At 34.8% G+C, this 20,945-nt stretch overlaps 1 protein-coding gene across 2 annotated transcripts in view; it reads left to right on the top strand.

Moving 5' to 3' along the window:
* Positions 1 to 18,981, top strand: part of LOC149559249 (EAP30/Vps36 family protein) — a 70,089-nt gene extending 51,108 nt beyond the window's left edge. The window contains exons 3-8 of one of the 2 annotated variants that reach the window (XM_089833176.1): positions 17,437 to 17,530; positions 17,656 to 17,713; positions 17,886 to 17,955; positions 18,168 to 18,303; positions 18,467 to 18,551; positions 18,654 to 18,981. In XM_089833176.1, coding sequence (XP_089689302.1) covers positions 17,437 to 17,530; positions 17,656 to 17,713; positions 17,886 to 17,955; positions 18,168 to 18,303; positions 18,467 to 18,551; positions 18,654 to 18,711 — 501 coding nt within the window. In that variant the 3' untranslated portion in view covers positions 18,712 to 18,981. Of the gene's footprint in view, positions 1 to 17,436; positions 17,531 to 17,655; positions 17,714 to 17,885; positions 17,956 to 18,167; positions 18,304 to 18,466; positions 18,556 to 18,653 lie in introns of those variants that run through there. The other variant, XM_089833177.1, reaches the window with a different exon arrangement.
* The last annotated feature ends 1,964 nt before the right edge of the window (positions 18,982 to 20,945 follow it).

Genomic DNA, 20,945 nt, shown 5'->3' with positions numbered 1-20,945 from the left:
CTCAATAAAGACGAACCAGATTTCTTCTCATTTTTTCCAAGCTTTTCATGCTTATAGATTATAGTTTGTTATGGTTCAAGTGAGTAATGTCCTAAGTTAATTCCTATCAGTGTTTTATCCAAGCTTAAATCATTTTGAGGTTTTAACCTATTCATTCCAATCTATTTGTACTAATTGTACTGAAGGCAATGTTGGGAAAGGATGGGTTTTGAGAGTCTTTCCATGAAATAGGACCATTCTACTCTATGTCTAACTGCTATAACTTATAGAATGGCTGCTCTCCGATGTATTTTACCATCTACTAACAAGTTATAATGCAAGGATTTTTTAGGGTGGCCACTAAATAAGTTGATTGATTTGCTCAGGAAAATACATGAAAATGAAGGTATAGGTATAACAATGAAGAAGTCTTACGAAGGGTAATTGTTATGTTGGAAGTTGTTAGGGCATGTCCTAAGAAAGGTGAATCAACTTTGTTTGTGTTTGGAAGTGGGAGATTGTGGATCCCTTGGTTTTGGGAACATAAATAGGAGAGTTTGGTAGGAAGCTCATAAGAATAGCGAGTCTGGACAAAAGGGCACAAAATCCTTGGTTTGGCATCAAAACAAGATATTGTAGAAGGTTTGGGGTTTTGGTCCAAGGTGTAAGACAGTTGCTTTGTAAAAGTGGCCTAACTAGGCCTAGGACAATTGTAGATTGTCCCATACAGTCAAGGTGATCCAAATAAAATTTGGTCAAATTTGATGTATGTTGTATAACTATTTAAAGGGTATCTAGAACCCTAAATAGTTTGGAGAGCTGTTGAATAATTCTGAATCTAAGTTGAGAAATGGGTTTGGCAAGGCTAGTAGCAGGATTTTGCCATTTCACAACTTGCAAGTTTTAGTACCTGTGAAATAGGGAAATTTCACAGTTTTGAAACCATCCTAAGTGTACACCTGCAAAATAGTGAAATGCCTGAAGTTTTGGACGTGTTGAAGTATTAGGAAGGTTGGAAGGATGTAGTAAGGAAGTCTGTAGTTGAAGGGTTAAGAGGACCTAGTTAAGGGCAAATACAAACAGATTGTGCGACTCTTTGAAGAAGTTGAAGAGATGAAGATCAAAGGCCAATACCTTTGCTTTAGTGCTCTTATGTGTGGAAGATCTTGCATTTATTGTTTATCAATCATCTCTGTTTATGGTTGAAAGGTTTTGTGCTTAGAATCGATACAACTAATCCACCCCTCTTCTTAGTTGTGCTTGCCTTCATTGGGCCTAACAATTGGTATCAAAGCTAAGTCCTTTGGAGGAGCTTAATAGCTTGAAGGTGATCAGGTATGGCAAGGTCAAGGAAAAAGAGTTCGAAGTTTGATGGTGCAAATTATCTGATATGGAATCATATGACTAATTACCTGATGAGCATGGGAGATAAATATTGACAGATTACAGTTGACAAGAGTTACTTTGTACTGAATTATTTATCCCAAGCTACTGAAATGTTGAAGCAATTATCAATGTCTTATTTGATACTAAATATTCACATATGTATGGATGTAAAACAATTTATGAGGTATGGACTAAATTGGAAACTACTTATGATGGTGATGAATATATCGAGCAAACTAAATTGCAGGGATTAAAAGGAAAAAATGAAGACATGAGGATGAGTGAAAATGAGAATGTTATATCATTTATGCAGAGGATAAATGATTTGGTTTGTTCAATTAGATGTGTTGGTGGACCTTTGACAGAAGATGAAGTTATAGATAAGATTTTGAGATCTTTGCCAAAGTGTTGTAGTGGGAAAGTTGCTACTATTGTAGAACTGACAACAATTAGAAATATTTCGAGAGAAGCATTGGTTGGAAGATTTTGTGCATATGAGATGACTACCTTTGACTAGGAACTTCGTAAAGTTGAGACTGCATTCAAAGCCACAGTTAGTAAAGATAGAAGAATTATTGAGTACGAGAACCCTTCTACTGAAAATAATGACAGAAGAATGGTTGAGTATGAAAATTTTGCAAGTTCCAAGTTCTGCTAGATTTGGAAGATATGCTAAAGATTGGGAAGGGATTGAAGAAGAAGAGAGGAAGTTGGATGTTCTAGAAGTCCTATTTGCAAGAAGACTACCTAAAGGATCCGGTAAGTATGAAGGAAAACTACCTTTGAAATGCTTTCATTGTAGTAAGGTTGGTCGTATTGTATCTAGATGTCTTGATAAAGTTGCTGGAGATCAAAAGTATAAAGTGAAATACAAACGTAAGGAACATAAGTTATGATGTTGCTAATGAAGGTGTGACTGGCAATGAATCTGATGCTAGTGAGGAAGAGATTATTTTCATTGCTATTAAAGAGGAAGATACTAATGAAGGAGCTTTGGTCTCACATGTTGAGAAGAGAAAAAAATGGGTTTTTAATAGCCAATGTTCACATCATATGACTGGTGATAAGGATAGATTTGTGAAATTTAAAGATTATGATGGAGTTGTTAGGTTTAGTAATGATTCTCCTTCTTGGATATAAGAGGAAAATGATATATCTCTCCTGATGGTAAGAATAATATTGAAGATGTTATATATGTTGAAGGATTGAAACATAACTTGTTCAGTGTTGGATAGCTATTGGCTAATGTTAATGTTTTATAGCTTCACTCGGATGAAACATAAGGTATAAACATAAAAGTTAACTCGATTATATATATGTATGTATGTATGTATGTATGATCTCATAATAGTTGATATTTGTATTTATCCTATATTAAATATTATGAATCAAAGTTTTTATATTCATTGAATTTCAATAAATCCCAAGTGATCAAGCATGTTCACGTGATTGTAATACCATATATGCGAAGATGACATGGTTTAGCCGGGACCCCCGCACATAGAAATAAACATGGAATAAAAGTGCAAACACTGCGAGATAAGTGAAGGTTCTACATACGTGGGAAGATCCATCTCTGAACGTCAAATATTATGTCTAGTCAAGACACGTGGAGTCCAAGATCACATGCATAGTTAAAGGTAAATTGAGGTGATGTACACTCGTTGTACATTATCATTAGGGTATATTAAACTTACCAAAGGTCAGGTCTTTACTCGCATTAGGATTTGGGTGAACATTAATTGCATATTATGCCACGGCAAATCCAGGAATGATTGTTGTTATACCAACATCAACTAAGGATGATTTAGTATTAAATCATCAATGATTATTTCTGCTAATCTTATTGTTTGATATGGACATTTGAGTATGGATGTTTGTGGGGTCACGCCCCTTTCTTAGGTGTCATGTATAGATCACGTAAGATCTCCCCTTTGGAGTATATACAAAAACAGATTATTATCAGTGACTTAGAAGAAAGGATACATGTTACCATTATTATATAATAAAGATTTAAAAGTGTAAGGTGGAATTACACAAGTGTTATAAGTCTTGAACATAAATTATATTTAATATACATATTGATTGACAATATATTTTGAGACCGTTTATATATTGACATATAAATATAATTCAAGGACTTAAGAATTCAATTTTAAATTAAAATAAATCTGATCATTGATTTTCAACAGCAAAAGTTTGCAAACTGGAATTCATGGATGGTATGTGATTTTTTTGGAAGCAGTGAACTGATTGCATCCAGTAAACAAGCTAAAGGTAATGTATTTCACTTCAAAAAATTGAGAATACATACTTGGTTTCTAAGATTGATGATAGCTGGTTGTGGCACAAAAGCTTTTGTCATGTAAACTTTGATAATATGGTAAACGTTCTTATGAGTAATGTTGTGAGAGATTTGCCGAAATTGATGAAGCCTAATAATATGTGTAAAGAATGGCAATTGGGAAAGATGACTATATCTACTTTTAGAAATAAGATGTATACATCAAATGGTTTGCTAGCTTTGGTGCATACAGATTTATGTGATCCTACAAGAACAAGAAGTTACTATGAAGATAGATATTTTAATGCCTATTTTAGAATGATGATGTGGGTGACATTTTTGAAAGTAAAACCATAAGCTTTTTCAGAAATTTTAAATCTTTAAGATGATTGTTGAGACTGAATTCAAAAGAAAATTTTTGTGCTTTAGATCAGGGAGAGGAGGTGAATTCACATTTGGTGAATTCTATGCTCTTTGTGAAGAACATGGGATTAAGAGATAGACTTCTGCTTTGTGAAACCCACAACAGAATGGTATTGCTGAGCAAAGGAACAAATCAATTCTAGATACAACTAGAATCATGATGATTGAAGGAAAAGTACTGCAGATCCACCGGAGAGAAGCAATATGCACGACAGTGTATGCATTGAACAAAGTACAGATTAAGCTGGGAACGTGTAATATTTCTTATAATTTTGGTATGGTAATGCTCAGATTGTAAAATTTTTGGAAGTAAATGCTATATTAAGAGAGATGAAGATGTTGGAAAGTTTGATCTTAGGAGCGAGGAAGGAATATTTCTTGGTTATTCTACAAAGAGCAAAGCTTGTAAATGTTAGTACTTTGGATTGAAGGAAATTGTTGAAAGTGCTCGTGTCAAAGTTGATGGGAGTGAAAAGATTTGGAAGTGATTACATATATGATATACATGAAAAAGACGATCAGGATGAGGAAAAGCAGAATCAAATTGAGTTGCTAAATGGTCTAGTAGAGCTGACAGAGGATAACATGGAAAATGCTGATACTGAGAAAAGTGCTACTAGATCTGATCCAAAGATGCCATAGTATGTAAGTATTAATCATTCAGAGAATGCTATTATTGGACATAAATAGAGGTGTTAGACTAGAAGAAAGATTGCTAAGAATGAAACATGTTTGATACTTGAGATTGAGCCTAAAGAAGTAATGAAGCATGTATGATGAAAGTTGGGTAAGAGCTATGAAAGAAGAATTGGATGAAATCCAAAAGAACAATATGAGGATTCTTGTTACTAGATCCTTGAACGAGAATGTGATCAAAACAAAATGGGTATTTAGAAACAATCTAAATGGATTTGGTAAAATGGTTCTGAATAAAGCAAGACTGGTATGTAAAGGTTATTCACAAATGGAAGGCATTGATTTCAATGGAAGTTTTGCTCTATTTGCAAGAATTAATGTATAGATTATTGTTTATATATGCTTCTTACGAAAACTTCAAAGTTTATCAGATGGATGTTAAGTCAACTTTTTTAATGGTGTGTTAGGGGAAGAACAACCTGATAGATTTACTCTAATTGATAAAGGAGATATGGTTTGTCATTTTCAAAAAGTAGATGGATGTAACAAACGGTTTTTCATAACAAAAACAAAGACAATTTATAAAGAGATTTTTCCAATATTCATTGAATAGGTAATTGAATTCGTTTTCATATGACATTAACTGTTTTAGCTATCAACTATTAATTGAAATACCATGTTTAACTGAGATAACCATATCAATGATCAACTGAAATAACTAGTTTAACGATTAATTGAGAATAACAGTATCCATGATCATTTCTAGATTAACGATTAACTGAAAATAACTGTATCTATGATCAATTGAAATAACTAGATTAACGATTAACTAAAAATAACTATATCTATGATCAACTGAAATAACTAGATTGACGATTAATTGAAAATAACTATATCACTGATCAACTGAAATAACTAGATTAACGATTATCTTTTCTATATACAAGTAAATGCTTATCATGGAAAGAAGAAAGAAACATACAAGTATCATCTGGTGGGTTTTTAGTTAGTTGTGCAAGCCTTGACTTTCGATAAGAGGAGAAGCATTGACTTAAGCTTAACCTCCCAAATTCGGACCATACTTATCCCCACACAATCTATTGAATTAGAAAGGTCCTCCCTACCTCGGGATCGAGCTTGGGATATTCTTAGTGCAGCCACTTGAGCATTCTGGTGTTTAGAATGTCCACACAGTTATGGATGGACATGTCTGCATAACTGGCACCACTAACATCAAGTGATGAATAGATGACAAACACGTCTTTAAACTACCTTAGCCAAGGTTTCTTGATGGGTTCAACGACCCGATCACCACTGCTCGATTTGACAATATGAAACATTATTAGGGACGAGCATGAGCTATTAAGTAAAATTATTTAATTAGATTTAATGTATCAAGTCCGATTTCACTTTCTTTATACTTGCAGATTCCATCTCACCTCTTCACCTTTTCCATGGCTAAACAACTGGTGAGTCCTAGGTGTTCGGAATTTCAGAGCAAACGACTCTTATTGATTCATGAAGATTATATACTTCCAACATTTCACAATCTGTGATTTACATGATTATATTCTTTAAAAGAATAATTGTAGCTATCATCCGATTCCAATGACTATTGGCAAAAATAACTTATGATTCCATTTTATAGACACTTTACTATGCTTATTGGTAAGCAACTCCCTAGAGTTATTTAGTTATGAAAGAGTATAATCTACAGCTTGCAGCTATGGAAATCGAATTGTAAAAACATTGGAATAATATTAATTGGAAATGATTATCACATGACCTGATATAGATCTGGAACTGTTTGGAGTTTTGCTAAACGATTGGTAATCAGCTCTTCTTTGGTTGCTTGTAGACGTAACGACAGTGTATAAATAATTACTTAAATCCTTATAAAGAAAAGAACATATACGACAGATTGTAATAGAATGACACTGCCATGAAATGAAAAAGGTGTTCAAATGGTCTTGCAGAAATTCAATGTGTTAGTGTAAATAATTAATTATTATTACACTTAAGTTTACTTAGGAATATGCATGGACATATGAGTTGTCTTGTTGACAACATAGGAGTTAGCAACTTATTTGAGCACATGGTGTCTACAACATCTCTTTATGAGATACACCTATGTAAACTTATCCTCTCATCATCGCACAAACTCCTGTGCTCAATTGAAGATAACCCACTCTTGGTGGACATGTGCTTAGTTGTGATGTTTATCTCTTTGCATGACTCCTAGTCATCTTGATTGCTTTTATATACACGACACTTTTATGATGTATTCATCCAATCACCTGATATATATCTAGTATTCTCATTTGATCATATCTTGTCTCTCTTGTGCTAGCTCTTGAGCTTCTAGATTTTGGCATTTCATTCTTGCCTTAGGTAAATTCTTACATGGTATCAGAGCTAAGGGAGCTTCATTGCATAGCGATTGGAGAGATTTTTTTTTTTTGCAAGTCAAGATTGGAGCTTGCTGGTGTAAATCAAATATTGGTATCACATTCATAAGGTCAAAAAACTCCCAAGTCGACTTTTGTTTCATCAAAATTGGACATTTGAGGTGAAATCTAGAGTCATTTGATTTTTGGAGGTGCAACGGCGGCAATTCAGGAAAAATAATTAAAGGGGTGATTTTCAAACAGTGATATCTCCCTCACACGGACTCTTTTTTTCAAGCAATTTTTTTTTATTTTGGGGTAGAATTTCGTAATCTACACATTGGTGCAGGATGCTTGAGATCTCTGTTCCTGAATTTTTCTGCAAGTCGCAATCCCGATTATTGCAACTTCAAAGGCTTAGTTCGGGCTCATCTGGACGCATATTCAGATGCTATTTTTTTTGAGAGTGCATTTTTTTGGTCTACTTTCTAGATTTGGTATCAGTTTGGAGTAATTTTGGGTAGACATAGTACTTTCAAATTTTGGTTTCATTTTGGCCTATTGGCACTTGTAATTAATTAGATCCTTGAGAGGTCTTGTGTCTTATCTTGTTGAGTCTGATATAGCTTCATATTTGTTGTTGTAACCATCAAAATCAAAAGTCCACTTAGACCCTAAATTGGCAAGTGGCCATTGTAATCGCACTAAATATAAAGTGCCAAATCATGCATTGGGGGGGTTTCTTTGATTTTTTTTGCATTTTGGGGGTGCATACATTATTTGATCTCATGGAGTCATGTCAAAAGTGTCACTTTGATTAAAGATTCAAGTTGACAAAAATGAACTATACGAAATGGAGTGCTTTGATGATTGATCATTTAAGAGAACATAAGGAAGTGTTTCCTTATCTATATTTGAAGATATTTCCACCTAATATTAATTGGGGACATCTTTCTCTTCTTTTTCGCTTTATGTATAATAGTATGAGTGAGGAATCTTTTGCTCCTCTTTGTAAAGCAAGTAGTTCCCATGATGTTTGGATGTGTCTTTGGGAAGCATATGGAGATCCACGAGATCCTCCATTACCAGAGGACATTCTACCTCCAGTCACTCCAGTTGTGGTACCTACAACTCTAGTTGAGATCATACCTCCTGATGCTCCTGTTGCTTCTACTGATTCAGTTCCAGCCACAAATGCTCCTGATTTAGTGCAACAGGAAACAACACGTCTTCCTATGTCAACTTCATGGGATGACTTCCTTCAAGACATTGCAGTGTTGTTTGTGAAGTCTTACATTGAAGATGTGGGAGACATTATTGATGACATCCATCTTCTCTTTGTTGAGGAGAATTCTTCACTTGTAGCGAGGAAACACTCTAACCCTCAACCACTTGATCTTTCTTTTGAGACTGACATGATTGTGAACACTTCTTTTCAGCAGTTGGAGGAGGACTCTTTTACTTCAAAGGAGACATATCAGTCTTTGGAGATCGTATTCCAGTTTCCTCAGACATCATATCTTTTGAGGATTCTTCCTACTAGTTGGGGAGCATTCTCTACTACACCTATGGCACCACGTCTTCCTACAAGGAGGAACATCATTCAGTTTTCATGGTGTAGCTTCTTCAGTCATCAAGGAGCTTCTTTCATGGGTGTGCATTCATCATTGAGGGAAGGCTACATTGCTTCTCTTCCCATATCTTCCTATAAGGATGATTCCTTGTCTTTGGAGTTTGATTCACTTTTATACATGGACATGTTACCTTGTTTGCCACCTTTTGGGCATCCACCAGATTGGCTTGCAGCATCTACATTCATCAAGGACTTGTCAACATATGAGCAGACTTCAGAGGCAACATCTATAGCATACTACATATGGATTCCTTAGCCATCTTCCTATCCACAATGAGAAGTATACTTGCACCTATACTTGGTGTATCTTCTTCCTAAAGGGAGAAATGTCTTTTGTAGGCATTGGATACTTTTTTGTCTTCATGACATCCTTACAGGAGATTATTCAATATGGGGGGATACCACCATATATTTTTTCTTATGGGGGATATATGCTTGTACATGCATGATGTATGTCATACTAGGGGGGTCTTGATTACTCCATCCTTCATGCATCTTATATTTCTTCATCTCTCTTTTTGGAGGAGGTTTTCCCATGAGGTTTTCCCTCTTTCTCCATTTTCAGAGAGATTGCATTGCATTGCATAGCATTGTATGTAGAGCATTGCATTTGTACATGGGTACCTAACATGGCCTAGTAGCCGAGACCCACATTGCATCTTGCATTTCGCTTTGTGAGCTAAGTGCATTCCCTTAAGTTGCACTTAAGTGGGGGTGTTAGTGTAAATAATTAATTATTATTACACTTAAGTTTATTTAGGAATATGCATAGACATATGAGTTGTCTTGTTGACAACATAGGAGTTAGCAACTTATTTGAGCACATGGTGTTTACAACATCTCTTTATGAGATACACCTATGTAAACGTATCCTCTCATCATCGCACAAACTTTTGTGCTCAATGGAGGATAATCCACTCTTGGTGGACATGTGCTTAGTTGTGATGTTTATCTCTTTGCATGACTACTAGTCATCTTGATTGTCTTTATATACAAGGCACTTCTATGATGTATTCATCCAATCATTTGATATCTGTTATCCAATATTCTCATTTGATCATATCTTGTCTCTCTTGTGCTATCTTTTGAGCTTCTAGATCTTGGCATTTCATTCTTGCCTTAGGCAAATTCTTACATGGTATCAGAGCTATACCAAATTCTTACACAATGGATTTATAGCAGAGTATCGGTTGTGGAGGAGGCCGGAATAAGCAAAGAAAAATGCAATAATAAAAGGAAAACGAAAATGTTTGCTCTTGTGTCTTTTGTCTCTCCCGACTCATGATATAAAAAGGTTTTAAAAAGATTCTTTGGCTTTCGTAACTTCAAGAATATTTGTCAATTAAATACGCCAAGTGTTCAATCAGTTTCAAACAAGGAAAAGAATAAAAGATGGAAAAAGAGTTGGAAGGTTATAATTCAAAAATTATTATGATTTATATTTATATACGTACATGCAAATATATTGGTGAGGTGACATCATTTTATTATAAGAAAATAATATGATGGTGTCACTTCATTTTTATATCTATGTGTACATACATAGATATATATTATAATAATATGGTGAAAGATCATTTAAAATCCTGAGTTACATATTATATTTTAATTAAATTATTTTATGTTTCTTAAATTATTTATTTAATAGCTCATGTGGGTCCTACAGATGTATCTTGAAGTTCAAGTCACTAGGTCCTTGCCAAGAAGTTTAAGGTCATACCTCTCATTCCTATTGACTGAACTAAGCTAGTATCCCATTCCGTTGATCCCGTTTAGTAATGCTTCCCCCTTTCATCTTCTCCTGCAATCGCCCGTGAAACACTTCCATCATAATAACATGTTCCATAATAATTTTCATATAAACATTTAAAGAATTTTAATTATTAACCATAATATTAAAATCAAGCAACTGCTAAACATCACATAACTCATAATGGTTAACGACCATCTTCATTAACAGTTAATACAATGGATATAAATAACTATCTACTTTACATGATTATGAAAGAAAAACCCGTTAAATTTAATGGCTATGAGCAATTTTAAGACTAGGTCAAATTTGGGATGTAACAATGGATGTTTAAGTCTAACTTTTTTTAATGGTGAGTTAGAGGAACATGTTTAGATTTAACGATCTAATAGATTTACTCTAACTGATAAAGGAGATATGGTTTGTCATTTTCAAAAAGTTTTGTATGGAATGAAGTAAGCTTTGAGAGCTTGATATGCTAGATTGGACAAGTATTTGCTGAGAATTGGTTTTACTAAAGATACTATAGAGAATAATTTATATTTGATAATAACTGATGACATCATTTTGATCTCTGAAGTATTTGTTGAGGACATTATATTTGGAGGTGATGATGAGTTAAGATTTTGCTAATGAACTACAAAAAGAGTTTGGGATGTCTATGATAGGTGAGATTAAATTCTTTCTTGGATTGCAAATTACTCAATTGGATAAAGGAATCTTTCTTACACTGTTTAAATATGCCAAAGAGTTGTTGAAGTTTGAAATGGAAGACTATGCACTAGTTGGTACTCCTATGACTAGTTACAAATTAAGTAAAAATGATGAAGCCCCTTGTACAAATCAGACTAGATACATGTCTATGATTGAAGGATTACTTTACCTGACGCAGGCTAGACCTGATATTGCAAATGCTGTTGGTATTGTTGCAAGATATCAAACTGAATTGAAAGAATCACATGTTGCTCTGCTATAAAGAGAATCTTCAGATATTTGAAAGGAATGGTTGATTATGGATTATGGTGGGTGTGTGTGTGTGTGTATGAGAGAGAGAGAGAGAGAGAGAGAGAGAGAGATTTTAGACTTTGTGCATATACCGGTGCCGATTGGGTGGAAATGTGGATGATAGAAATAGCATTAGTGGAGATGCATTCTTCTTGGGAAAAAGATTAATCTCTTGGACTTGTAAGAAGCAAGATTGTCTCACAATCTACCACTCAAGCTGAATATGTTGCTGCTGCATATGGTTGTACACAAGTCATTTGGATGAAGTAGATGTTGAGAGATTTGAAGGTATGCATTGATGAACCTATAATGATATATTGTGATAATTCAAGTTGAATTGATATTTCAAATAATCTGGTACAATTGTCATGTCCCCTCTTTCGCACTAGTTCTTTTGGCACCCAATTAATCTATCTCCACATCCGGATAGATTAACGACATTACCAGTAAGGATGCCTGCTAGTCACAAGGGAAGATTTGTCTTAAGGTTGTCATTTAATGTATTAAAGTACTTTAATAAAGTTACTTTATGTTTTAATAAGGCATTCACTTTATAAAGTGACTTAAGTGACTAGAAGACGAAATTGGTGTTTTATCCCACGTCTCTTATTCCAACACTTTTTCCTCACTTTGAGGTTATAAATAAGAGACTCCATCTTGGGAAAGGCACAACAAATGAATATATGATAATTTTTCAAATCCTAATGGTCGCTTAAAGTGTGACTGGATTATTCTTAAGGACGAAATCCCTTAAGAAAGCTGTGATACTAGACACAAACCTAGTATTCACGTACAGGTTCTGAGATAACAGTGAGTGGATACATTTTGGAACATATAGCAAGTAACAGGTTTTGATAGTGAATTCTGCAGAGGGATTGAGCATATTCTGAGTACATACTTTGGATACTGGGCATGAGTGACAGTCACAGATTGGTTAATATCTGCATATTGGAGTAAAGGGGCAGTAGCTGAGGAACTTCATCATCAGACGGACAGGACAGAGATAATCGGGGGAATACGAACCACAGTGGTAACGTGATATTCAGGCGGGTCTGATATAGGCAGTGGCTCACAAGATGCACCATGTATTGAAGAAACTGATTTCATCATTCCTAGGCCGCGGGTGACTAGTTGGGTTTGCAACTGCGTGAAGTCAAGTGACTTTTGAATGGGAAGTGGACAATAGTTGAGATATTGCATTCCTCACAGGGGTAGATGGCAAGCTGACTAAGTGTTGGGAGTTGGAGACTGGACGTGTTCGCACTGCATTTACCAGATTTCCATATCAATTCTCATTAACATTCACGGGTCTGTTCATTCCTTATTCCTTCCGCTCTTGAATACTGCGCATTTATTTTCCAAAAAGGAGCAGCATCTCATTGTAAAACCAGACTGAATGTTATATTTTCCATAAACTTCTGAATGTTCGGATGGTTCCTATGATATTCCATGCGTGTAGAGAGCTGACTGTCTTTTAGTCATTATAAAGTTTGTTGCTTCATTACCTTAATGGGACTTATCCTGTGATTTTAATGTACCTAACATATCAATATTACGATCCTTGTAACCATTAAATCAAATTTGCTGGACAGTGATGGTTTATGATTGTTAAACTCAGTTACATTGAGCCATTTAAACTAGCAGCAGTCTCATGCATGCCAACTGTTTGGTAAAATTCCTTGGTTAGAAATTTAACTCTTTTCTTCAGTTTTCAAGGAGGAATATTACAACAACATTCAAGGACAAAGCATTTGTCAATTATTAAGTATCATTTCTTGAGGGACAAAGTGAATGAGAAGGAAGTCAGATTGGATTATGTACCTAGGAAACAGTTGATTACAAATATTTTCACAAAGCCCTTACTGAAGGTACATTTGAGTATCTCTGAGGTAAACTTGGGATCATAGCCCCTCCTAGTCATAGATAAAATGCATGGGATGATATTAATCTAATGCATTAACAAAACACTGTATCTGGATTGGTGTGTTGGGGACCTCCATAGGGGGAAAGGTCCCATGTGGTTTGGTAATGCAGATTATGAGTCATCCTTTTGAGGTCAGATCAGAGTTTCTTTTTGATATCCTTGGCCTCTTTCGCCATTGATGTCAAAGGGGAAGAGATATGTATGAAAAACATGATGCTATGAGAGAGATATTGTTGAGTATGGGAGAGAGATAGTTAAGCTAGTTATTTAGGGTGATCGGGTGGATATATTTTTGACTTTGTGCATTGATTGATTTTTCACTTCATATGTTGTCATCATTGCCAAAGGGGGATATTGTTAGATGTTGCAACTTGCTGCTATATGCTGAGGAGTTGGTTAAATATTGATGAAGTATGCTGACATTAATGCATAGTCATTGATGTCAACATATTATTTGCTGTTGCAGACAGTGCATTGGTTTGGTATTTTGGATGATTCAACTATTATAGTGAAGATCTACATATGCTGTTCTTGTTGGTGACTCTGGGATGTCTGTAGTTGATGATTGTCAAGTTACAGAGGTTTGCATGGTTGTATGAACGAGTTTTGGTTATTGATATTATCAGATTACAGAGAGGTTGAGTGTTTGGTTCGGTATGAACTTGATTTGATGATTCAGAGGTTGCAATGTCGGTATTATGATTGTGCCTTATATTTGTGTCGGCAATTGCAATTGTTCATGATTCTGAGTACAAGTTATCTTTTGATTTGATTGAGTTTGGCAGTTTAGTGTTCTTGATGTTTGGTGCTAGAGATTAGTTTGGATTTCGTGCTAGAGATATTGTGAAGTTTCTGGATGTTATTCATGTTGTTTGTTTGTGTTCTTGGATCATGTGATGATTGTACAGGTGTCTGCATTGCTATTTTCGTAGCGTGTGGGCATTTCTTCATTTTAGGTCTTGACTGATTTGATGAAGTAATGTGTTGCGATTCTTTGTGCCGCATTGGCATTGGTATGGCATGTTCTTTGATTGAAGATTTTGGTCCTATCTAATATCTAATTGACTTATTTTGGATCACATTGGTGATTGGGCATATTTGCAATATTTTTTTTATTATGGTAGGTCGACTATTACACTTAGTGGATGTTTATTCTTTGTTATCGGTATAAGTAAGAGATCATTTTGTAATTGTGAATGTGTATGAGATATGGAATGCGTGAGTATGCGAGGATGATATGAGCAGAGAGATATTGTACTTCATTGGAATTGTATAGGGATTGAAGATGCCATTTGTCAATTCGGTTGTAATGGATTGATTGTCCATCTTGATCTAATTGTAATGAGATTGGTGAACCCGACTGAGGGCTGATTTGAGCAGTGCACCTTGCTGATTTGGCTGTAAGTCATTGGGTGTATGTGTACCTTTTGTTCTCTATTTTTCATGCTCTTAACTGGGTAGTACTTTTAACAAAGTACATCATCTTGTAGGTTAGATTCCCACTGGGATTTTACCTAACAGGTTTTCTTGAACAAATCTGGTGTTCCTGCATTATGTGTTGAAGATCTTGCATTTATTGTTTGTTGTTCAGATCTGCTTATGTTTGAGAGTTTTTGTGCTAATAATTGATACAGCTGATTCACATCTTTGGCCTTAACATGGCTTCCTTCATGAAGAAGCATAATATGGTTGTGTTGAAGATCTTGCATTTGTTGTTTGTTGTTCAGATCTGCTTATGTTTGAGAGTTTTTGTGCTAATAATTGATACAACTGATTTACATCTTTGGGCCTAACATGGCTCCCTTCCTCAAGATGCATAATATGGTATAACTTGAAGATTAGTTAGGGGCACGGAAGTAAGCAATAAAATAAAAATCTTTATGATTCATGACAGATACTTGTTGGAGCAGCAGATTTAAATGACTTCTGATATTATCCATAAAAAATTTACAAATAAGAGGGAAATTAATAGAAATTTTATGAGGTTGTGAGAAAATTTTATGAAGTTCAAATGATCATCATCTATTGAAGATTTAAGATGACAAATGTTTGTTCATTTGGAGGTTTGTGCCTCTCAATAGAGGAGATTGGTGTCCCTTGCTAAGTTGGTGCTTACTGGGATTGGTGTCTTCAAAGGATTCGTGCCTCTGAAGTTTTGTAAAGAATTTTTTATTTTAGCTGGATTTATATGGCAGATCAAAGCAGTTCTTTTTGTGGATTTTCCCCAAAATGGTTTCCATGGAAGTCTTCCATTTCTTAATATGTAGATTTTACTTGATTGCACTAATGTAGTTGTTGAATTTTTCAAGTTAAAGATTGACTTATATGGATTCACACTGACCATCTTCCCTCCCAGCCCCTCCTCTCCCTAAGTGTGCTCATCACTTCTCTTATGTTTGACTTATTTTATTCATCTGAAAAGCGGTTAGATTTAGCTAGCACTATAAATGTTAATTTTTGGTGGTCCGTTCATTTGGGAGTGATCACTATGAATATGCACATCTGTTCGGTCTGAATTTACTTGCTTACTGAATTTTTGGCATGATTTACATAAACAGACAAGTTTTCATTGTGCTTCTGCCTTGAAAAGAACCTGGAAGATTTCCATGTTGGCCCTTACAATAAGGCCTGTATAGATGTTTCCATAATGTCTGCATCAGAGGATGCCCTGAAAAATGGTCTCTGCCTACTTATTTCCCAGGGTTCTGATTCAGTAAAGGGTCCTAGATAATACATTTTGGTAAGGGATACACAATCAATTTAAAAGTTGAAGCTAGGGGAGAGGATCCAGTAGTTGGGCGCCCTGCCCTAACTTTATGCTTCTCAAGTCCTACATGGAAATCTCAATTCACTTTCATTTTTTACTACTTGGCAACTTCCCTACTTATAACTAAGGTTTCAGGACCAGAACATCAAATATGATGCCACATCAGCATGGTTTTTGCCAAGGTGTCCGAAACACCCCCCACAAAAGTGAGATCAATTGTAGTGCACAAGGAACACCCATACTTGTTCAGCTGATGTGGCATCACACAATTGTTTGCTTTTTAGAATAAGGGGCAAATTTTCATTCAGTTATGGGTATTCACCATTAGCAAAACCAGCTTCAAAGTCACAACTTTTTGTACAATGTTGTAAAAAATATTGAATAATCAACAAGTGTGAGTATTAAATTAACAATTGCTATCACACCAATTAGAACATGGCCAGGTTCTGGTTCTCTCTCCTACATCAGTTATTTCAAGCAGCCTTTTAAAGCAAATGTCATGTAATCGAAGAATTTTTGGAGATTATTAGTGTCTAGACTTCAGTTTGGCTACACTTCTGTTTTCTGATTGTATTAATTGTTGTTGAATTGTCTATGCCATTTCTCTAAGTAATCGAATGCTTTGTCCTTCTTCGTAGAATTAAAGCATTTCTTTGCCATAAAACTTTAAAATGACTTGATATTTGGAATACGTTTCTGTGATTCATTTCTCTTATCATCAATATGGTTTATATTATGGCTTATGTAGTTTGCTTCAGTGGAAGAAAATCAATCCTGATTATTCTTGATTAAATTTTTTGGTTTGTTTATCCTTTAAGAACTGTAAATGCTTTGGTGTATTTAGGCATACACTTTTTTAAAGATTAATTGAAACTAAAATTATTTTGTTTATTAGAGCATCTTGGTTTCATAATATGAAAAGTTGCATATTTGTTTCCTTGACCACAGGATTAAATCTTCAGCATTTTTGAAACTGTTTTGTATGAATTTCACTTGTTATTATCAAGCTTTGAGCATAAATCAGAGATGTTTTCACCATCTGAAGTGAATGCAGGCCTATTATACTCTCATGCGAAAATTCATGCCTCAAATGCTTTTACTCCTAATAAATCCACATATATGTTCTGCATATGCATTGCTCATAGCTCATTGGCTGTTTTACCATTTATTGTTGGAAAGCAGACTGCTCTGCAATATCAAAAGAGAAGTTGTTTGCCTTTCTGCTGTTTAGGTAACTAATCAGGATTTCTCGTTTGAAATAGTTGGCAGATTTTGTAAAGATACCACTGGAAAGAGCCGGAGGCATGATTGCCCTGGTTGATGTATATTGTATGTTCAATCGTGCTCGAGGGACAGGTGCATTCATAGGAATACTAGACACTAATAATTCAATTATAACACAGGAGTACATGCTGGAGATTGATAGGCACTGTTCTCCAAAATGATTTTGGAGGCTAACCCTTATATTTTGGTTTTGGCAGAGCTCATTTCACCAGAAGATTTGCTGCGAGCTTGTGCAATTTGGGAGAGGCTAAATGTGTATGTTTACCAGGACATTGGCACTCTGCACTCCTATTTGATACTAAAAACATTATAATCAAAACTTCTTCCATTCTTTTTACTCCTGTGAATGTATATAAGCAACTGGAAGAAACTTCTGATGATGGAATGTATGACTCATTTCTCAAAGTAACTTACTTTTTCTTGACAGATCAGTAATTCTTAGACGGTTTGAAAGTGGGGTAATGGTTATACAATCTAAAGCCCAGAGTGATGCCGAGGTTGGTCAAATTCAGATACTTTTATTTGTCAAATTGTTCTTCTGGAATTCTTTTGTGCTGTTAGTTCTTACAAGAAATGGAATGAAAAATATAATTATATATAGATTGTAATCCAATTCTTCCTTAAAACATTGGAAGCTAATTTTTTTTGATGCTTGATCAAAATCTGGCATTGTATTAAATGGTATTAATGATGGGTTGTTTTGCTTCAGGTTTTTGCAAGAATAACAGACCTTGTTGTAAAGCCTGAAGCTTTTCAAACAGGAGTTGGTGCAAGTGAGGCAGCAAGAACCTTGGGTGTTGCGCCGGCACTTGCAAAGGAATATCTTCTAATGGCTGAGAGTAAAGGTGCATTCCTGAGTTGGTTTCTGAACTATTGTTTTGCTGTTCGATTTATAGTCTATTGTTTTGATATTCCCAAGTAGTTTTCCATATTGTGCTATTTTAGTATTTTAGGTTTATGTTTTGAGCTGGTTTGCATGTTTACATAATTGCATTTGTTTACTAACAGGTTTCTTGTGCCGAGATGATGGTCCTGATGGCCTTAGGTTTTATATTAATTTCTTCAAGGAAGTTGATCCAAGCAACATGTTCATGTAAGTGTGCCGATATGTATTTTGCTCTTGTAATAAATAATTTGAAAGCTAATTCTATTCTTACTGATCTGAGACTTTTGTCATTGAAATTTCAATTTGCAGGAAAAAAACTTTCCACCTTTCCAATGATAGGAAACTGCAAATCTCTATAGTCGGATAAGATTTTGCTTCAGACCATGCTTCTCCAGTCTATATGGTGATTAATGTCATTGCCATGCTTTGAGGGGGTGGGGGGGACTCTGGCTAATATAGTTCAGGTCGCTCAGAGAAAAAAAAAAAAACTTGTTTCAATTAAGAATGGATGATAGATTACCTTATTTTCTGTGGATTGGTTCATTTTGTTTCACTATCTAAAGCTGACGCACTGCTAAACTATATGATTCTTTCAGTTCCATTAATAAAATTTCAAAAAAGAGTTATCATTCTGCAAGAGTGGCAGGCCATTGTGAACATATAAGCATTTACTTATTGTCCCCCTGTATTTGTTATCCTGACTTAAGTTCCATATAGATTTTTTTTTGTCCTGTCAATAACTTATGCCTTTTATCAATCATTATAAAATTGGTAGAAAACATGCAGTGATTAAAAATTCCTTAGACCACCCTTGTATTCTTCTTTTGAAATTATTTATCAGTTATCATAAAATTGGTACAATGCTTTAATTGTGCAAATGTTTTGCTTGTCTAAATTAATAAATAAGGTAAATAGTTGTAAAGGGATTACTTATGATTGTATGAGAATGACCTTTTTGAAAATATGGGTTCCCTCAATGGTGAAAGTATTATGGCTCATGCCACAGGCGCCGGCACTGTAAAGAAGTACAAGCTCATTTTCTAATGGTTGAGAATTAGTTGCCAGTAATGTGCTCTATTCTGGATGACACTTTCTTGAAATAATTTTCAGGATGCCTTTTACTACTTCGCTATGCCTTCATTCACATTTGGTAGTTTTCTATGAAATATATAGCTAAATTTGCTGCCCAGGAATTACCTCTGCACTCACTTCAGGGGTTAGTTTAGCTCTTTGGCACTAAATTCTTTACAATCTGATGATAATTGATGAACGGTTTGTGGTTGTGACATTGCATAGCTCACCACACAAAGCATTGTGAAGAATCCTGAATGTTGCACCCTTCAAACTGATAACATTAATGATAAGTGTCTATATGTCTATGGGTTCTGTTGATATATTGGCAGTATGGATACCTTTTGCCCTTGGATCAGAGTATCTACATGTACTCTGATAAAACATCGTTAATGGAGTTGAGGCATAAAAATGAGGGTAGAGAAGAGCTTCCTGGATCTTGAGATTGTTGGATTTTAAACTTCTGTTGCTGGAATAATTGTGGATGTTTCTGCAATATACTCTAAGGATTGCTTAGACTTGTGCACTGAAATGTATATCATCTACTTAAACCAGGTTAGGCATTACAATTTAGTTAGTCTGATGTCACTTTGAATTGATTGTTGAGCTAGTCTGATGTCTCTTTGAATTGATTGTTGAGTGTTGAGTACATTTTTGTGAAGTTGATTAGCAGGTTGATTTGAATAGTCTATCCCGGAACCTAAAATATTTGGTATCATGTTGGGGATGAGGAAAAGGCAAAACGAAGAAACATAGTAAATTAGAACAAGAGGGTTTAATCTCATGATCTAAATAACTTTTTTTAAAGTAATATATTTTTTAAATCATATTTTCGAAGTATGAAATATATGCATTCCGAGTTTAAGTGTGCAATCTGCAAAGTTTCTGCAAATTCTGACCAATCAAACTTTACAATGCATTTAGTCTACTTGCTGAAGATGATCTTCTATATATCAGACTTGTATGAAGTGATACCAATAGTATAATAACTATTCTGGAAATGTTCTCGTCCCTGCAATAAATTGAATAGGGTAGTATTGCTAAAGGAGGACCATATAATTGTTTTGTGTCCTTTATCCACAATTGTACATGACATAAATATGGCAACCAAGGGGCATGTCCCTCTCTAGGTCGGCCCATAATTGTATTCTTCTAATCTATGTCTAATGGAGGAATAGAATTTGTCAGTGATATAAACTAAGTTTAGACAAGATTATTCTCAAACAACATTCTAGAGGAGACACCATCATACCTAAACAAGGGACAATTATATATAGGCCTTTAATAGTAAGACATTTCATGTGCAATTAGATCTGCACAATCAAATTAGTACAAGATCGAAGTTACAAAATTAACACTCCTTAACATGATAATCATACTAAGAAATAACATATCTAGCATCATCAATTAAGATGAGTAACCATAGATTGATACTCTATATCTATTTGAATCTTCTAAGCATGTGGTATTATTGAACAAATGATATTATGTCATATTACTAACCTGTGATATGACTTTTCACTTGTAATA

Source organism: Cupressus sempervirens, chromosome 5 (assembly GCF_028749045.1).
Source record: "Cupressus sempervirens isolate cs-2001-9-10 chromosome 5, ASM2874904v1, whole genome shotgun sequence".
Classification (NCBI taxonomy): domain Eukaryota; kingdom Viridiplantae; phylum Streptophyta; class Pinopsida; order Cupressales; family Cupressaceae; genus Cupressus; species Cupressus sempervirens.
The sequence above is the reverse complement of the archived record's forward strand: the minus strand, read 5'-3'. Positions and strand labels throughout refer to the sequence as shown.